The sequence below is a fragment of the Periplaneta americana genome, chromosome 12 (genome assembly GCF_040183065.1).
Source record: "Periplaneta americana isolate PAMFEO1 chromosome 12, P.americana_PAMFEO1_priV1, whole genome shotgun sequence".
NCBI lineage: Eukaryota > Metazoa > Arthropoda > Insecta > Blattodea > Blattidae > Periplaneta > Periplaneta americana.
In genome coordinates, this window is record NC_091128.1 from 124,893,772 (window position 1) to 124,908,268 (window position 14,497).

Here is a 14,497-nt window from a genome sequence, read left to right on the forward strand (position 1 = left end):
AAGATTTTTGGAATAATATTCTGGAAAAATTCTACAGATAGTAATAGTATATTCCTACTACAAAAAAGAGTAAATATAAAGGCCATTTAAAAATAATTACAAATAATACCCATGGCATGTCAGCATATTTTTCATTAATAAACTTCCTCCTATGTAATTGTGAAAACTTTGTAAGTAATTCAACAGTTCATAGTATACAGTAAATACTCGTGAAAAGAATGACTTTCATACTCCATCCGCAAATCTATCGTGCTATAAAAAAGGAGTGCGTTATAGGGCAGTAACAGTTTTAATAGACTACCTATGGATATAAAAAATCAAACTTAAAACATAAAATTATTTAGGCCAAATTAAAGAAGTACCTAATTTTTCACGCCTTCTATTCTGTAGGTGAATTTATGACATTCAACAACTCTTCATGAATATTGCTGTCTTGTATTAAGTATCGATACTAACTCTTTGTGTTGTACTAGTATATTGTAAAACTCTTCTGGTTATATATTTCAACTAGGCTCTAACTATGAATTTGTAGTACTATTAAGATTTTTTTGACATGTTCCATATTCTAGTTGTGAAGCGGTGTACGAATACCATGAATAAAATTCACCCCCTCCAAATAGACTCGTAGAAGGGCAATAAAATAATTTTCTTTTCTACAAGTACTTCTAATATGGAGGCCTACTTAAACTAATATTGTTTATGCTCGGCCATGCCGAAATGTAGTAATTATATACCTGGTAGCTGTCCTTTAATGCATGTCATTAAAGTACACCTATTCATTAAAGTTCAGGTTTTCGATTATTCTCGGATATGCAATCGAAAGACAACTAGGGAAACGTCACGGAGGCTGGAAATCCAATATTGTCGCAGAAGGTTATGTAATGTTACTATAATAATTAGCGTTAATTGTAAATAATATTAAAATAAATTCAATTTGTCATCTCGTTTTTCAATGTCGAATTCAATTTCAAGGTTATATCAAGATTAATTTTTATCTTACTCTGTAGATTATATCAAGGTCGTCGACATTCGTTTCCCGGAAAAAATCAATACTTTCGTGTCTGCGCACATCTCACAATTCGTGAGGTAGGCTATTGCACTCACTCACATAACAATAACATGAATACTTATGAATAATTTCAAGTTAGAAATATGGTCGAGCATAAAAAGTCGTATGAAACTTGCCTATAATGGTAATTAAGACGCTTATGAAAATTATGAAACTCGCGTCTTAATTACTACCATTATAGGCTCGTTGCATAATGTACTATTACATAATGGGTCTTCACACTTGTGAAACAAAATACTTACACACGAAATACAGTGTTTTTTTAAATAAAATGCATAGAAAATGAATTATACTGTGTATCTCGAAAACCCGAACTGATGGAATTCAGGAGGTCGAAATTAATAAGAATTTGTTAGTTTTATGTCTGGCGCAAAATGACTGTTGACCAGTGTTACATATCACACAGTGTACAGAACACAATAAATCTAATAGGAACTACAAGGTTTTGAATCAAGGTCTACATTGTGATATTTATATTTTTAATTTTACTTGGTTATTTAACGACGCTGTATCAACTACTCGGTTATTTAGCGTCGATGGGAATGGTGATAGCGAGATGGTATTTGGCGAGATGGGGCCCAGGATTCTCCATAGATTACCTGACATGCGCCTTACGGTTGGGGAAAACCTCGGAAAAACCCAACCAGGTAATCAGCCCAAGCGGGAATCGAACCTGCGCCCGAACACAACTCCGGATCGGCAGGCAAGCGCCTTAGCCGACTGAGCTACGCCGGTGGCCAGTGATATTTGACTTCAGTTGGAAGTTATGAAATTTACCAAAAGTGGTGATGAATTCTTCACAGTACTTTTGTAATACTTAGATTTCCCTTACCTCGTAATTATCCATTTCCCCTTCACTGATAGCCAGGTCTATGCGAGGATCGTCATGTTCCAATTCAGGTATGTCGTCAAGTATAGAAATATTCTGATATTCATCCATAGTAAGTTTCCTCTTTCTTTTGTATACGGATTCATCATTTTCTTTGTTTCCTAGTATTGTATCAATTTTAAGTACTTTGGTAACCTAAAAGAAAAAAAGACTACATTAAAATGTGTAATGTAATTTACTTTCTTCTCACAAAAATTTGATTTCAAATACTACAAAACATTATGCAAATCTAGTCTTTCAGATGAAGCTCCCTGTAAAGCAGATTTGAATAATTTCAAGGGAAAAATTGTTCCGGGGCCGGGTATGGATCCCGGGACCTCTGGTTGAACGTACCAGCGCTCTACCACTGAGCACTCGTTGTGGGTCTCTGGCGTTTCGTCAGCCCACACGAGTTGTGTGGATATAAAGGGAAAGGTTGAGACGGTGTCGGGTGGAGTTCCCGGGTAGCTCAGTGGTAGAGCGCTGGTACGTTCAACCAGAGGTCCCGGGATCGATACCCGGCCTCGGAACAAATTTTCCCTTGAAATTATTCAAAACTACAAAACATTCTTAATAACATGCACAACATAATACTTATGGCCCATTTGAAATTTTCGGCGCCCCGAGGCATGCATACTATACTTTTTCTCTATTTACTGGCAACAATAAGGTGAATATTAAAAAAAAAAAAAAAAACCAATATTCATCCATAGAAGTAAGAAAAAGAAAGTACTAAAGTAAAATATATATTAGCTAGTTTATAATTAAATAATAACAGAAAATATTAAAGTTTTCATATGGTGTTCCACCGCTGTTCTTCCCCACTCGATGGGTAACTATGTACGGTATAATTGCATGACAGAAGGTTCGATCATCTTGTGTAATTAGTCCTCTAGTATCAGTTCAATTGTTATTATATCAGGACTATATTGACAATGCAAACTTAAAGGTAAATACCAATATAATAGTCAATGGCAAACACAAACATACGGAGGAACATACTAAGCATAAATATATTTACTTACTACTTAATAATACTTACTGGCTTTTAAGGAACCCGTAGGTTCATTGCAGCTCTCACATAAGCCCGCCATCGGTCCCTACCCTGTCCAAGATTAATCCATTCTCTATCATCATATCCCAACTCCCTCAAATCCATTTTAATATTATCCTCCCATCTACGTCTCGGCCTCCCCAAAGGTCTTTTTCTCTCCGGTCTCCCAACTAACACTCTATATGCATTTCTGGATTCGCCCATACGTGCTACATGCCCTGCCAATCTCGTCCTTTATATCGCCGTTTTTCTCTTCTGTAGGGGCGTGAGCATTTATAACTACGATATCGCACCATTTACCCTTAAGTACTAAATATGATAACCTGTCACTGATAAATTCGACCTTTTTTACTGTTGATTTTATTCTTTTATGAACAAAGAATCCTGTTCCTATTAAAAATAATGGAGATAATTATTACAGTTGTCTGAACACTATTTATTGATAAAATAAATAAAATAATAAACCTGGTTAGAAACCATACATGTTTCGGGGGCTATGCTCCCCCATCTTCAGTGGTTGTACTTTTTAAGATACGACACGCGGTACAACATCTACACCGTAGTGGTGGTACAATCACTGAAGATGGGGGAGCATAGCCCCCGAAACATGTATGGTTTCTAACCAGTGTTATTATTTTATTTATATTATCAATAAATAGTGTTCAGACAACTGTAATAATTATCTCCATTATTTTTAATCTTCACTTATGAACACTGTTGTATTTTGACCTTTTAAGTACCGTATTTAATCCTGTTCCTATTTGGTGATTATTGTTTCCTTCCCCATAATACAACAAGTAATCTCCTATTTGTGATGTGCCATTCCCATCTAACCTAACCTCTTGTACTTCCACGAAGTCTATTCTATATCTAGCTAGTTCTTTTGCTACTAATGTTACCCCTCCTGTTCTATAAAGACTAGTTACGTTCCACGTACCACATCTCATAACCTTATTCCTTTTCTGTGGTCGTGCCAGAGAGTCAGTCACATTCCGAGGCTTATTGTATGGATTCGTAACACGCTTTTTTTACGGTGATGGGTTGTTAGCCCTTCGCCCAACCCTCAAGCTGGAGGACCACCCTTTATCGGCTGTCCACGACTGCTTATTCAATATATTCTCAGCTACCCTTCATATCCTCTATCCGCAACCTGAGGACGCGCCATGCCGTGGTGATAGGGACCCACAATATATTTATGGACGTTGAAAATATGCGTTTTTATATATATTTTTGTTTGATATATTTATACGTATATGTTTGTGAATGTTTAGTCATATTAATAAAAATAAAACTCACCTACACACACTACTATGCATAACTTCTCAAGATATGTGTCTGACATCCTCATGCAGTTAAAACATAAAGGCACAGGAAGAGGAGGAACTAAGGAGAAATGCACCGAACATATGTAAGGAAGGGCAAAGGTTGAACAAACACAAAGGGAGCTTCGGTTCTATAGAGACTCGGCAAACATGAACCGAACATAAGGCCTCTAACCAGTTTTCAACTGACTCGGTTATTTTAGTTTACATGTTTAACTTCCACGTACTGTTGGGATGCCTAATGAGTAGGGCGAAGTTTGTAGTATGTTGACCTCTCATGTTCGAACATTGCACGACAATAATAGGAACTCTCTGTCCATACTCTGTCTTGCCGTTCTGTCTAAATTGTCAACATTTAGCAGCGCAATTGTGAAAAATGATATATTATCTTTTGCTCCTCCAAAAATATGTCACTAGAGTGAGATAATAAATAAATATGATCCTAATAATACCTTATGAAGTAAACAAGTGAAAAAGAACAATGAAATATTACTTACTCTTTTGCTGTATAACTTTATAAGAAGTGGTAGAATAGCTTCTTGAAAATTGTTTATGGCTTGGAATATTATTAACATTACTGTCAATTGCTGAAAAAAAGAAATATTTAATAAACATCAGATAAAAAATCAAATCTTTAAAATACATGGTGAACTGTAAGTAATGTCGTTAATTTCAGGGGGCTATTCTTTGAGATATTTCAAACAAAAACGTTTAATACAATTCTGCTTGTTTTTGCTTCCTTTCCGAGATAAAAATTGTTTTATATAAAATTTTCATTGCGTGTTTTGAGAAAGCCATTGATTTAATTCCCAGTATACTCAATCAATTCAAAAGAGCGGTGTATTATGGCAATAAATTATTGAAATAATTTTAGTTTTGTCCTTTAAATGTGGAAAAATTCAATCCAAAATAATGTAACATTTTAAAAATCCTTTGCAGAACGAAAAGTTACATTTGTTCGAATCAAATTTATGCATATTAAGAGGACAAAACTAACATTCTTTCAATCATATCATCATAATACACTCTTCTCTTAAATTGACTGAGTATATTGGGAATTAAATCAATGGCTTTCTTAAAACACGTTATGAAATGTTTCATATAAAACAATTTTTATCTCGAAAAGGAAGCAAAAACGAGCAAAATTGTATTAAACTTTTTTGTTTGAAATATCTCAAAGAATAACCCCCTGAATTAATGACATTACTTACGGTTCACTCTGTGTATGCTTTCCAATTAAAACAACTTCGATACAAATTCAAAGAAACAATCCAGGGAAGACAAAATAAGAAATAGTACTAATACATGTGTAACAGATTTTTTCTGTTTGTTCATTTGTTGATAATTTATTAGTGAATTTTTTTAAAGCAAGTAAGACATCTTACCTATATTCGTTAACATCTACGTTTTCTGTTATATTATTCCCATTCTTATCAAAATCTATGACATTATACAATGAGTTATGTCTCTGTAATATATTACTACGATGATATTTCCGTGCAGATATTCTGCGTCATCATATGATGAAAGATGAGTGGAACGGAGAAAAATTCTCTCCGGCACCGGGATTTGAACCCGGGTTTTCAGCTCTACGTGCTGACGCTCTATCCACTAAGCCACACCGGATTCCCATCCCAATGTCGGATCGAATCCTCTCAGTTTATGTTCCACCTTTTGGGTTCCCTCTAGTGGCCTACCCTCATGCACTGCGTCATAGATGTATGGCAGTGGCACAATGTCCACACATGTGCAGAGGTGCACTCGTTATGAGTGACTAAATGGCCGGAATCTGACGGAGTAAGCAATTTTAGAAAATACGTAAGTTATCAATTTGTCTTTTTTTCTTGGTGAAAATTCTGCTGAGATATGATTGCGACATAGAAACAGAAACCCTAATTTTTTTGTGGAATGTAAATAAAAACAATAATGACTCAAAGGTTTCTATCAAACACGTATGATGTTACATAATATTTCTTTTGATACATATACTCACATATTTTAGCATCTCCATATCTTGAATATAAAATGCAATGTAGAAAAGCGACATGAAGTTATTGACGAATTCGAAAAGGACAAGCTTAGTGACTCGATGCCTGTCGAACTGAGACTGGGTACGGTGATTCTCTGAAACAGGAACCAGCTGTTAGTGTTCTCACATAATAATAAGAAGTTATAATACAATTTTTGGCACATCTACATGGAAACTGCTACTCCTCGTAACACATTATTATTCGTTACGAAGTTTTTCTTTACTATACACCTCCGGCAAAAACATTGTTACAATTAGCTTTTCCGTACGAATACTACAAAGTTGTCATAGTAATATAAACAATTATGACGAAACATTGTGAAAACTATTGCGTCACAATATCAACACTATGAACATAGAAATTGTAGTCAATGCCTCTTAGTCTACTAAAAATGCTAACAGATAATAAGTTTAGTTAACTTTACTTACAGAAACAGAAATAATATAGCTACAAACAACTTCATGAGTTATAGCTAGAACTACTATAAAGACAATTTTATAGCTGCATAACAATCATGACGTTATAAGTATATTTACTATAAAGATAATGTATTAATAGGCCGTGACTCATAGCCTAGAAAAATATCAATAGTCTATGATTTATTTAATAAGTTAATTATTAATTCACGTAAAATTTCCTTGTAGTTGTGCCAAAAAATATTGTAACTAGTAAGAACATGTCTTTTGGGTACGGTAGTCGTTTCAAAATTCCGTCTCTCTCGTGCACAAAAGTATCACTTTCTGTTCTAGTTACGTAAATAACTGTTATAAAGCTTACTGATATTGATAGTCATATCTACAAAAATCGTTATGCTGAATGTTGCACATTTACTTTTTTTTTACTTGGTTATTTAACGACGCTGTATCAACTACGAGGTTATTTAGCGTCGATGCAATTGGTGATAGCGAAATGATATTTGGCGAGATGAGGCCAAGGATTCGCCATAGATTACCTGACATTTACCTTACGGTTGGAGAAAATCTCGGAAAAAACCCAATCAGGTAATCAGCCCAAGCGGGAATCGAAGCCGCGCCTGGCTGGCAAGCGCCTTATCCGACCTATCTACCCCGGTGGCTCTTTTACTTTATATATATATATATTTATATTTTTAAATATTAATATGCTAATGAATAACAGATTAACCAATAATAATAAGTTAAAAAAAGTGTACTACTAAGTTTATTGAAAATCATCCGTCCTGGAGTGAAATTGACCACTAGGATCCGGAATTAAGCATCAAAATATAAAGAAAAATTAAATGAGTAAAATAATAAAATTATTCGCTTTGTACATTTAAAACAAAAATTTTTGTGTCAACATATGAATGATAGTGTAGAATTTAAAGACAGGCCTTCAGAATTTCCATCAAAATCTTCTGAACCTCATAAAAGGGAATTTTAAAAGATTTAAGGATATCATATGTAAATTTTGGTAGGCATCCCTTCGCTTCAAATAGTAAGCCTATAACATTCCAGTTGTTAAGCGAAATGCTGAGCTATGGAAGGCAAGGTACATATTTAGCTCCTTGTCATCATTTATCTGCAGTGCCTGATTCATGTCTCGCTCAAAGCAAATCGTAGGGTCTAAAACCATCGCTTTCTGGGTTCTTCTATTGATGGCAATTATATCCACCATTCTATGAGAATCATCTTCAGACACACAATGAATCTCCTCAAGTACTTCCCATCCTCTGTTTCTTAGCAGATTGGCAATTGCTGTAGGGCAGTCTTGCGATGGTGACTAGTACTTTAGAGCTAGAGCTCTTTTCTGCCCGCTGCGCGCGCGGAGCTCTTTTACCTGTAAACATTGCTAAAGGATGTACAGATCTTAGAACACAGCGCATCATGACGGAACGGAAGCGCTTAAAGCTTTCAAGGAAGAGTGGAAGATACAATATTTATGCTTCGAACATGGTGATGAAGTCCAGTATTTGTTGTGTAAAAAATATATCATTTGCAAAAAAGCAACATAAAACGGCATTATGAGACGCAACATTAAAAAATATATATATAGGCATTATTCAGGAGAAGAGAGAAATAAATTGCTTTCGGAATTGACATCGAAGGTAAATTAATTTACATTTGGGTCAGCAGATAATATCTAGATTCCTTTTATTTCTTTATTTTAAATGTATTGTTGCTGTTTTATTTATTGCTTGTTTCTGGATATTTACTTTTCTTAGACTACGTGCTTCTTTAATTTAGAAATAATATTTTATCTTTGATTGCACTTTAACTTATACTATTACTAAGCTCAAAAAACTAATTCACTTTTATTCCAATAACTATTTTCAGGATTTTGAGCAAATATGAACTAAATATTTTGAAAACTTTGATGCAAGGAGCTTTTTTAGTAACGTCAATATAAAAATATACTTAAAAATATAATTTAAAAACTATTAGACCTAATTACACCAAATTTTGTACAGATGATATTATTATAAATCTGTTCATATAGTTTAAATTTCACAAATTTTGGCCTAAAATTGTGGAAGTTTTAAAAATCATACATATCCCCTTAAATGATTGACCCCAAAAATTACGATGACTCTCAATATCTTAATTTAATCATTTTTTTCTTCTTACGTGCATCTCACAAATCGCTCTAAGAAAACTCATTACATAATCACGACTGGAGAGTAAGGACTACATTTTACCAATCACGCAATCAATATACTCTATTTCAATCAATACTGCCATTATTATTTTTTCAACGAATACTCAAAAAATACTTATCACGCACGTGGAGCAGATAGACCCTATTAGTTTCTCCTAACCAATGAAGTGAAGTATTTACATAATAAATAATTGCTGTTAACAAGAAAATGGTTCACATACAATTAGCTTTTCCTATTCCTCTTTTTGTTCCTAAAAAACCCTTCCCTTTGCGATTTGTTTATATATGTACATGTATATTAAATAACTGAATAATTAGCCCTATTACATAGCCAGAAATTTAGTAACGCAAGTTATTGTAATAATTACTGCCTTTATTCGCTGCATGTGCATGTACTGTACATCCCTGTTGTCTACGTTACGATGCTATATAGCGGATGCGCTATGCGCTCGTGATCAAGGTCGAGTTCTTCTACCATGATTGGGAGCTAATATCGTCTCATACCTGCTGTAGGGGGACGATGGTGTCTGCTGTTACTCAGTAGCTTTTTCTACTACTGTTGTTAAATATTTTACCGTTATACTAATTCTAAATTTGCAACATAAATGAATAATCGGCCTACTTGAGGAGCAAACTTTCAAGACGTGACATGTACATTTTCAGAAAGTGCTACAGCTACATTTATGTGTCTCTTTAATAAAGTAATTTTTTCTACGCTGAAATTTGATAAGAATCTTAAGCAAAAAAAATTATCTTTAATATTTCACCACAGAAAATATTTTGTTCATTGCAGAGATGTAAGTTTTAGGCATCTGAAGTGTATTTCCTGAAAGTGGACACTTCAGGTTTTGAAAGTTAACTCCTCATTTATTGTCACACAAATTGAAAGTTTTGAAGTTTTAAGTCATACGGACACTAGGGAATGAGATTTTGAAGTTCCGTTGCAGAAAAGATTGTGACTTTTCATGTCTTTTCTAAGAACACGAGCTGTTTAAGTATGTATTCAATATTATAATTACCTTTAATGCACTTGAATAAAAACAGGGCGTCAAGATTTTGACGTCAGAAACATAAACTGTGACAATGGACAGAAATCTATATGGACATTCATTAATTCATAGTTTTCTGCCAAAGGGTAGATCCTTCACTGCGCATCCAGCATTCTCAAATCTTTCATATTTCCCCCTTTCCTAATAGTCAAAAGGAATCTGATTGGTGTTCAAAGAAAAGTATGAAACAAAAAATAATTCATATATAGACCAACATAACCCGTTTTCGCATACGATCCATTATATGGACACAACGATATGAATTTGCGTTGGACTCTTTCTAATTTAGATGTCAGTTGTAACAGAATTTTATTCTAGACTACAGTAGCATATTCGAGTTTCAATATCACTAACGTAAAGTAAGGTACCGGTACCAATACTGAAAGTGAATCAAAGTTATTGACCCTAACAGATCCAACATTCTAATTCAGTACTGCATCATAGAAACGTCCCGGGACGATATGTCCGATGCAGTATGCTGCAGTCTCATAACAATGTGTGTAATTACCGTCGCATCGAACGGTCCGAGACAAAACCGTCCTGTCCGAGACAATGTCCGATGCAATTTGCTGCCTTAGAGCACTGTGCACATGTATACATGCTGTATACAAAAGTTGACAGTTGATAGATGATTTTAGTGAAGATGAAGATGAAAATGACAGCACTACGTTTTTCCAGTTGATTCGATTCTCCGCTTGGAACGAGTTGCCTGGGTGAGGTTTTTTTTTTGGGATTTTTCCCTCAATCCTACGGATACGTATCAGGCGTATGGAGTCCCACTAATTCTCGCCACTTCCTTTCATCTCACATCATCCTTTCTTTATCATTCTAGTTGTCTTTTCATATCGCGCCTGCGGCGGCCCTCCGAAGCCGCTGACTCTCTCGGTCGGTCTCCGTGAATTTGTCAAACACGGTCACTAGTGGCCAGCAGCGGAACCCACTCCCCTCCTAACGGGAGAGAGGGCTTACACCTCAGACAGTTGAGGAGACGGGAGAGGGGGTTTACACCTCACACCATTTGAGGGGGGAATGTGGGGGGCTGTTGGGGTGGAATGGAACACGGATTTGGAAGTATGGCGGGACTGGTCTTTAGGGTGTTAGCGGTTAGTTCGGTTCGGCGTAGGTGGGGTCGGCGGGCTTGCAACTCATACCAGGAGCGCACAATAGACCTCAGATCGCGGTGCATAGGGATATTCCCTTCCCGCCCTCATTGAGAGAAAAAACCGAAAGTATATTAGACATAGCTGTTTCTTTGAAACGGTGGTGCATTATGGGTTTTATGATTATGAACATTATTAAATATTAATATGTTGATTATTTTATGAAGAGTTTTTACTTACCCCATTCAGTAAGCCACGTTGCTAACATTCGGTAATAAAGATTAAGAATAAAAACTAAAGCTGAATACACTATGCTGGGCAGCAACACGATCATGCCAGAGCTGTCTAAACCCTGCTCCTTCCTCATATTAATGATAAGCTCTTCGGCCCAGAACGAGGCAAGCATGACGAAGAAGGCTGCGACCATGCACAGTAATACTATGGGCAGCGACACACAGTATAACTGAAATAAAAACGAGAATTAGCATTTTGAATAACATTTCCTACTACTAACATTTCAGGCGACAACTTTAATCAAAACTTGATCTGTAACATGTTGAAAAAATATAACTAGGCCTACCTATTAATTTTTTACAATACGGAAATCAAATTGGATATTTCCACGAAATTACAAATTATTATTAGTATTCCTGATGAAAAACGATTGCTTTTGATAACTTATCTGTCTCTGTAAACCGATTTCTTCCAAACTCTTGGAAGGTTTTCTTTGATATCTAGTATCTATTAATTAATTCATCTCGAAGTATGTGCATGAAATACAAAGTTATTCAATTTTAACACAAATAGTTTTGATAAATTTTTAAATATAGTAACTTAAAATTTGAGTGTTGGTTGAGTGTTAGAGAAGGCCGTATGGCCTTAACTCTGCAAGGTTAAATAAATCATTATTATTATTGTTATCATTATCATTATTATTATTATTATTATTATTATTATTGCTATTATTATTATTAAAATTTGCTCTGTACTATTCTGTGTCATAGTCAGCACATTTTCTAGGTGGCAGTGAATACTTCATCTAGTAACCTAACCTAAAAATCCTAAACTAAACTAAAATTACAATTTATTCGAAATCGTCTCTAAGAATGTTTATTTTTTTAATTATCAGTTTCTTATCAGCTCTATATAATATAATGCCAAATCAGCAAATGAACCAATGTTAATAATAATAATAATAATAATAATAATAATAATAATAATAATAATAATAATAATAATGATTTATTTAACCTGGCAGAGTTAAGGCCATACGGCCTTCTCTAACACTCAACCAGGAGTAAAAACTGCGTTATAGAAACACTACAAATTTACAAAGTACACACAAAACTGAATAAGATAATAATAATAAAATGTAAACAACAAGTAAGAAGAAATCAGACATAATATATAACATACAGAAAGAAAGAAAAAAGCATAATAAAATGTGAACAGCAGGTAAAAAATAAATGAGGCCTACAAAGTATAAAAAAATAAGAATTATTGATAATAATAATAATAATAATAATAATAATAATAATAATAATAATAATAATAATAATAATAATAATAATAATAATAAATAAGAATAGTAATGATAATAATGATAATAATAATATTAATAATAATAATAATAAATAAAATAATAATAACAGGCCTAATAGTAATAATAATACTAATAGTAGTAATACAATAGTGCAGTACAAAGCATACAATGAATACAATATTTTTAAGTATACACAGTAAGGAAAATTATGTTTATATGTAGCTCAACTTATCACATTAGAGATATACCATTATCGGAAAATATGAAAACAAAAATATAAAATAAGTTAAATATCACTAGAACATTAAAAAAAAAATGTGAATACGTGGAAACATGCAATACAACACTTGTCATAATAGTAAGTTAGTTTGGCAACTCGTCATAAGATAATTTTCTAACTTGGATTTGAAAGATTTCAATGTTCGGCAGCCCTTGACTTCAGGCGGCAGAGAGTTCCAGTGACGAGAGGTAGCAACAGTGAAAGACGAGGAATACAGAGATGATGTGTGAAGTGGAATTTCTAGCGTGTTATCGCGTTGTGATCGAGTATTAATATTATGATAGCGAGAGAGAGTATGAAAACGAGCGAATAAATAATAGGGGGATGAAGTGTGCATAATTCGATATAGGAGAGAAAGTGAGTGCAGATTTCTCCTCTCATGTAACCTAAGCCATGATAACTTCTCGAAAGAAGGTGAGATATGATCATAGTATCGAACATTACAAATGAAGCGGAAGCACGCGTTATGAACACGCTGTAGTTTCTGGGCGGAATCAATCCTGAGATCACTGAACAAAACGTCGCAATAATCGAAATGAGGTAGAATGAGTGTCTGTATGTGAATGTTAGGCTACCGCAATAGGACAAGTTTATGAAATGAAATATTAGAAATTTTCGACAATGATGCCCTTAGCCTCGTGGATTAGTGAATTCTTTTCACTTTTATAAATTTCATAATTGACTCTTTTCTTCTGGTGCATTATGTGTTTTCTGCCGTGTCGATAATACTGTACTATGAACGTCTCGTCAAAAATATATCATTGAGCAAATGAAGACCATAGTAATAAAATATTACATCATATTAGTTTACTATTAATCGTAAAAGTAGTCGTATTCAACGTTTTAGCAGTTTCTCTTTACTTCCTTCACCGTTTACGATAGAAGACAATTTCTATGGTGTTTGGGTGAAGGGAGATAAGTCATTAAAATGAGTTTTGAGATGAATGAAAATTAAAATTCGAACCCTTACTGCAAATAATTTTCTACACAAATAATAAATATCAAATGCTTGTATTATTTTGTTTTTTGTATACTTACTTGTAGAATTTAACTTGCATATTCATCTGGGAAACAAAACTCGATTTGCACAAAAAATGAATTAACCCCTTTCATCCGAACATCATCGATTTATTAATAAAATTAAAAATAATAATAATTACGCAAAATAATATTTGTTTCTTAAAATAAGTAAGTTTAATCCTAGATCTTTTGTCTGCTCCATATTTGCTCCACATACAATTGTTGAGAGATTTTAATGTACATTTATTGTGATACATGACAGCAAATTTAAGAAAGCTAGTGACGAAAAAATTGGAACATTCCTAAAATATTATCAGAATATAATTTCTGATCACAATAGACATAATTTGGAGTTACAACTACAAAGAGTTTTCCAGAAAACAGGTTTCGCTCTGGTACATGCCGTCGATCCTTTACTGTTTGTAGATCGGACGCGACTACCGAGGTAGTATAGTCTGTACATTTTCCTTGAATAAAGCATGGGAAGATTTTGTACTGCGTAGTATGGACAGATAGCATTGCTGAAGGAACGTTAAGCTTAAGGTA

General features: G+C 34.1%; 1 protein-coding gene across 5 annotated transcripts in view; it reads right to left on the reverse strand.

Annotated features, from left to right (window-relative positions):
• The window catches only part of Axs (Abnormal X segregation), a 101,328-nt gene that overhangs the window by 15,254 nt on the left and 71,577 nt on the right, over positions 1-14,497 (reverse strand). For all 5 annotated transcript variants that reach the window (XM_069842053.1, XM_069842050.1, XM_069842052.1 and 2 more), the window contains 4 exons: positions 11,349-11,571; positions 6,307-6,437; positions 4,811-4,900; positions 1,902-2,093 (listed from right to left, as the gene is read on the reverse strand). In XM_069842053.1, the coding sequence (XP_069698154.1) occupies positions 1,902-2,093; positions 4,811-4,900; positions 6,307-6,437; positions 11,349-11,571 (636 nt within the window). The remainder of the gene's footprint in view (positions 1-1,901; positions 2,094-4,810; positions 4,901-6,306; positions 6,438-11,348; positions 11,572-14,497) is intronic.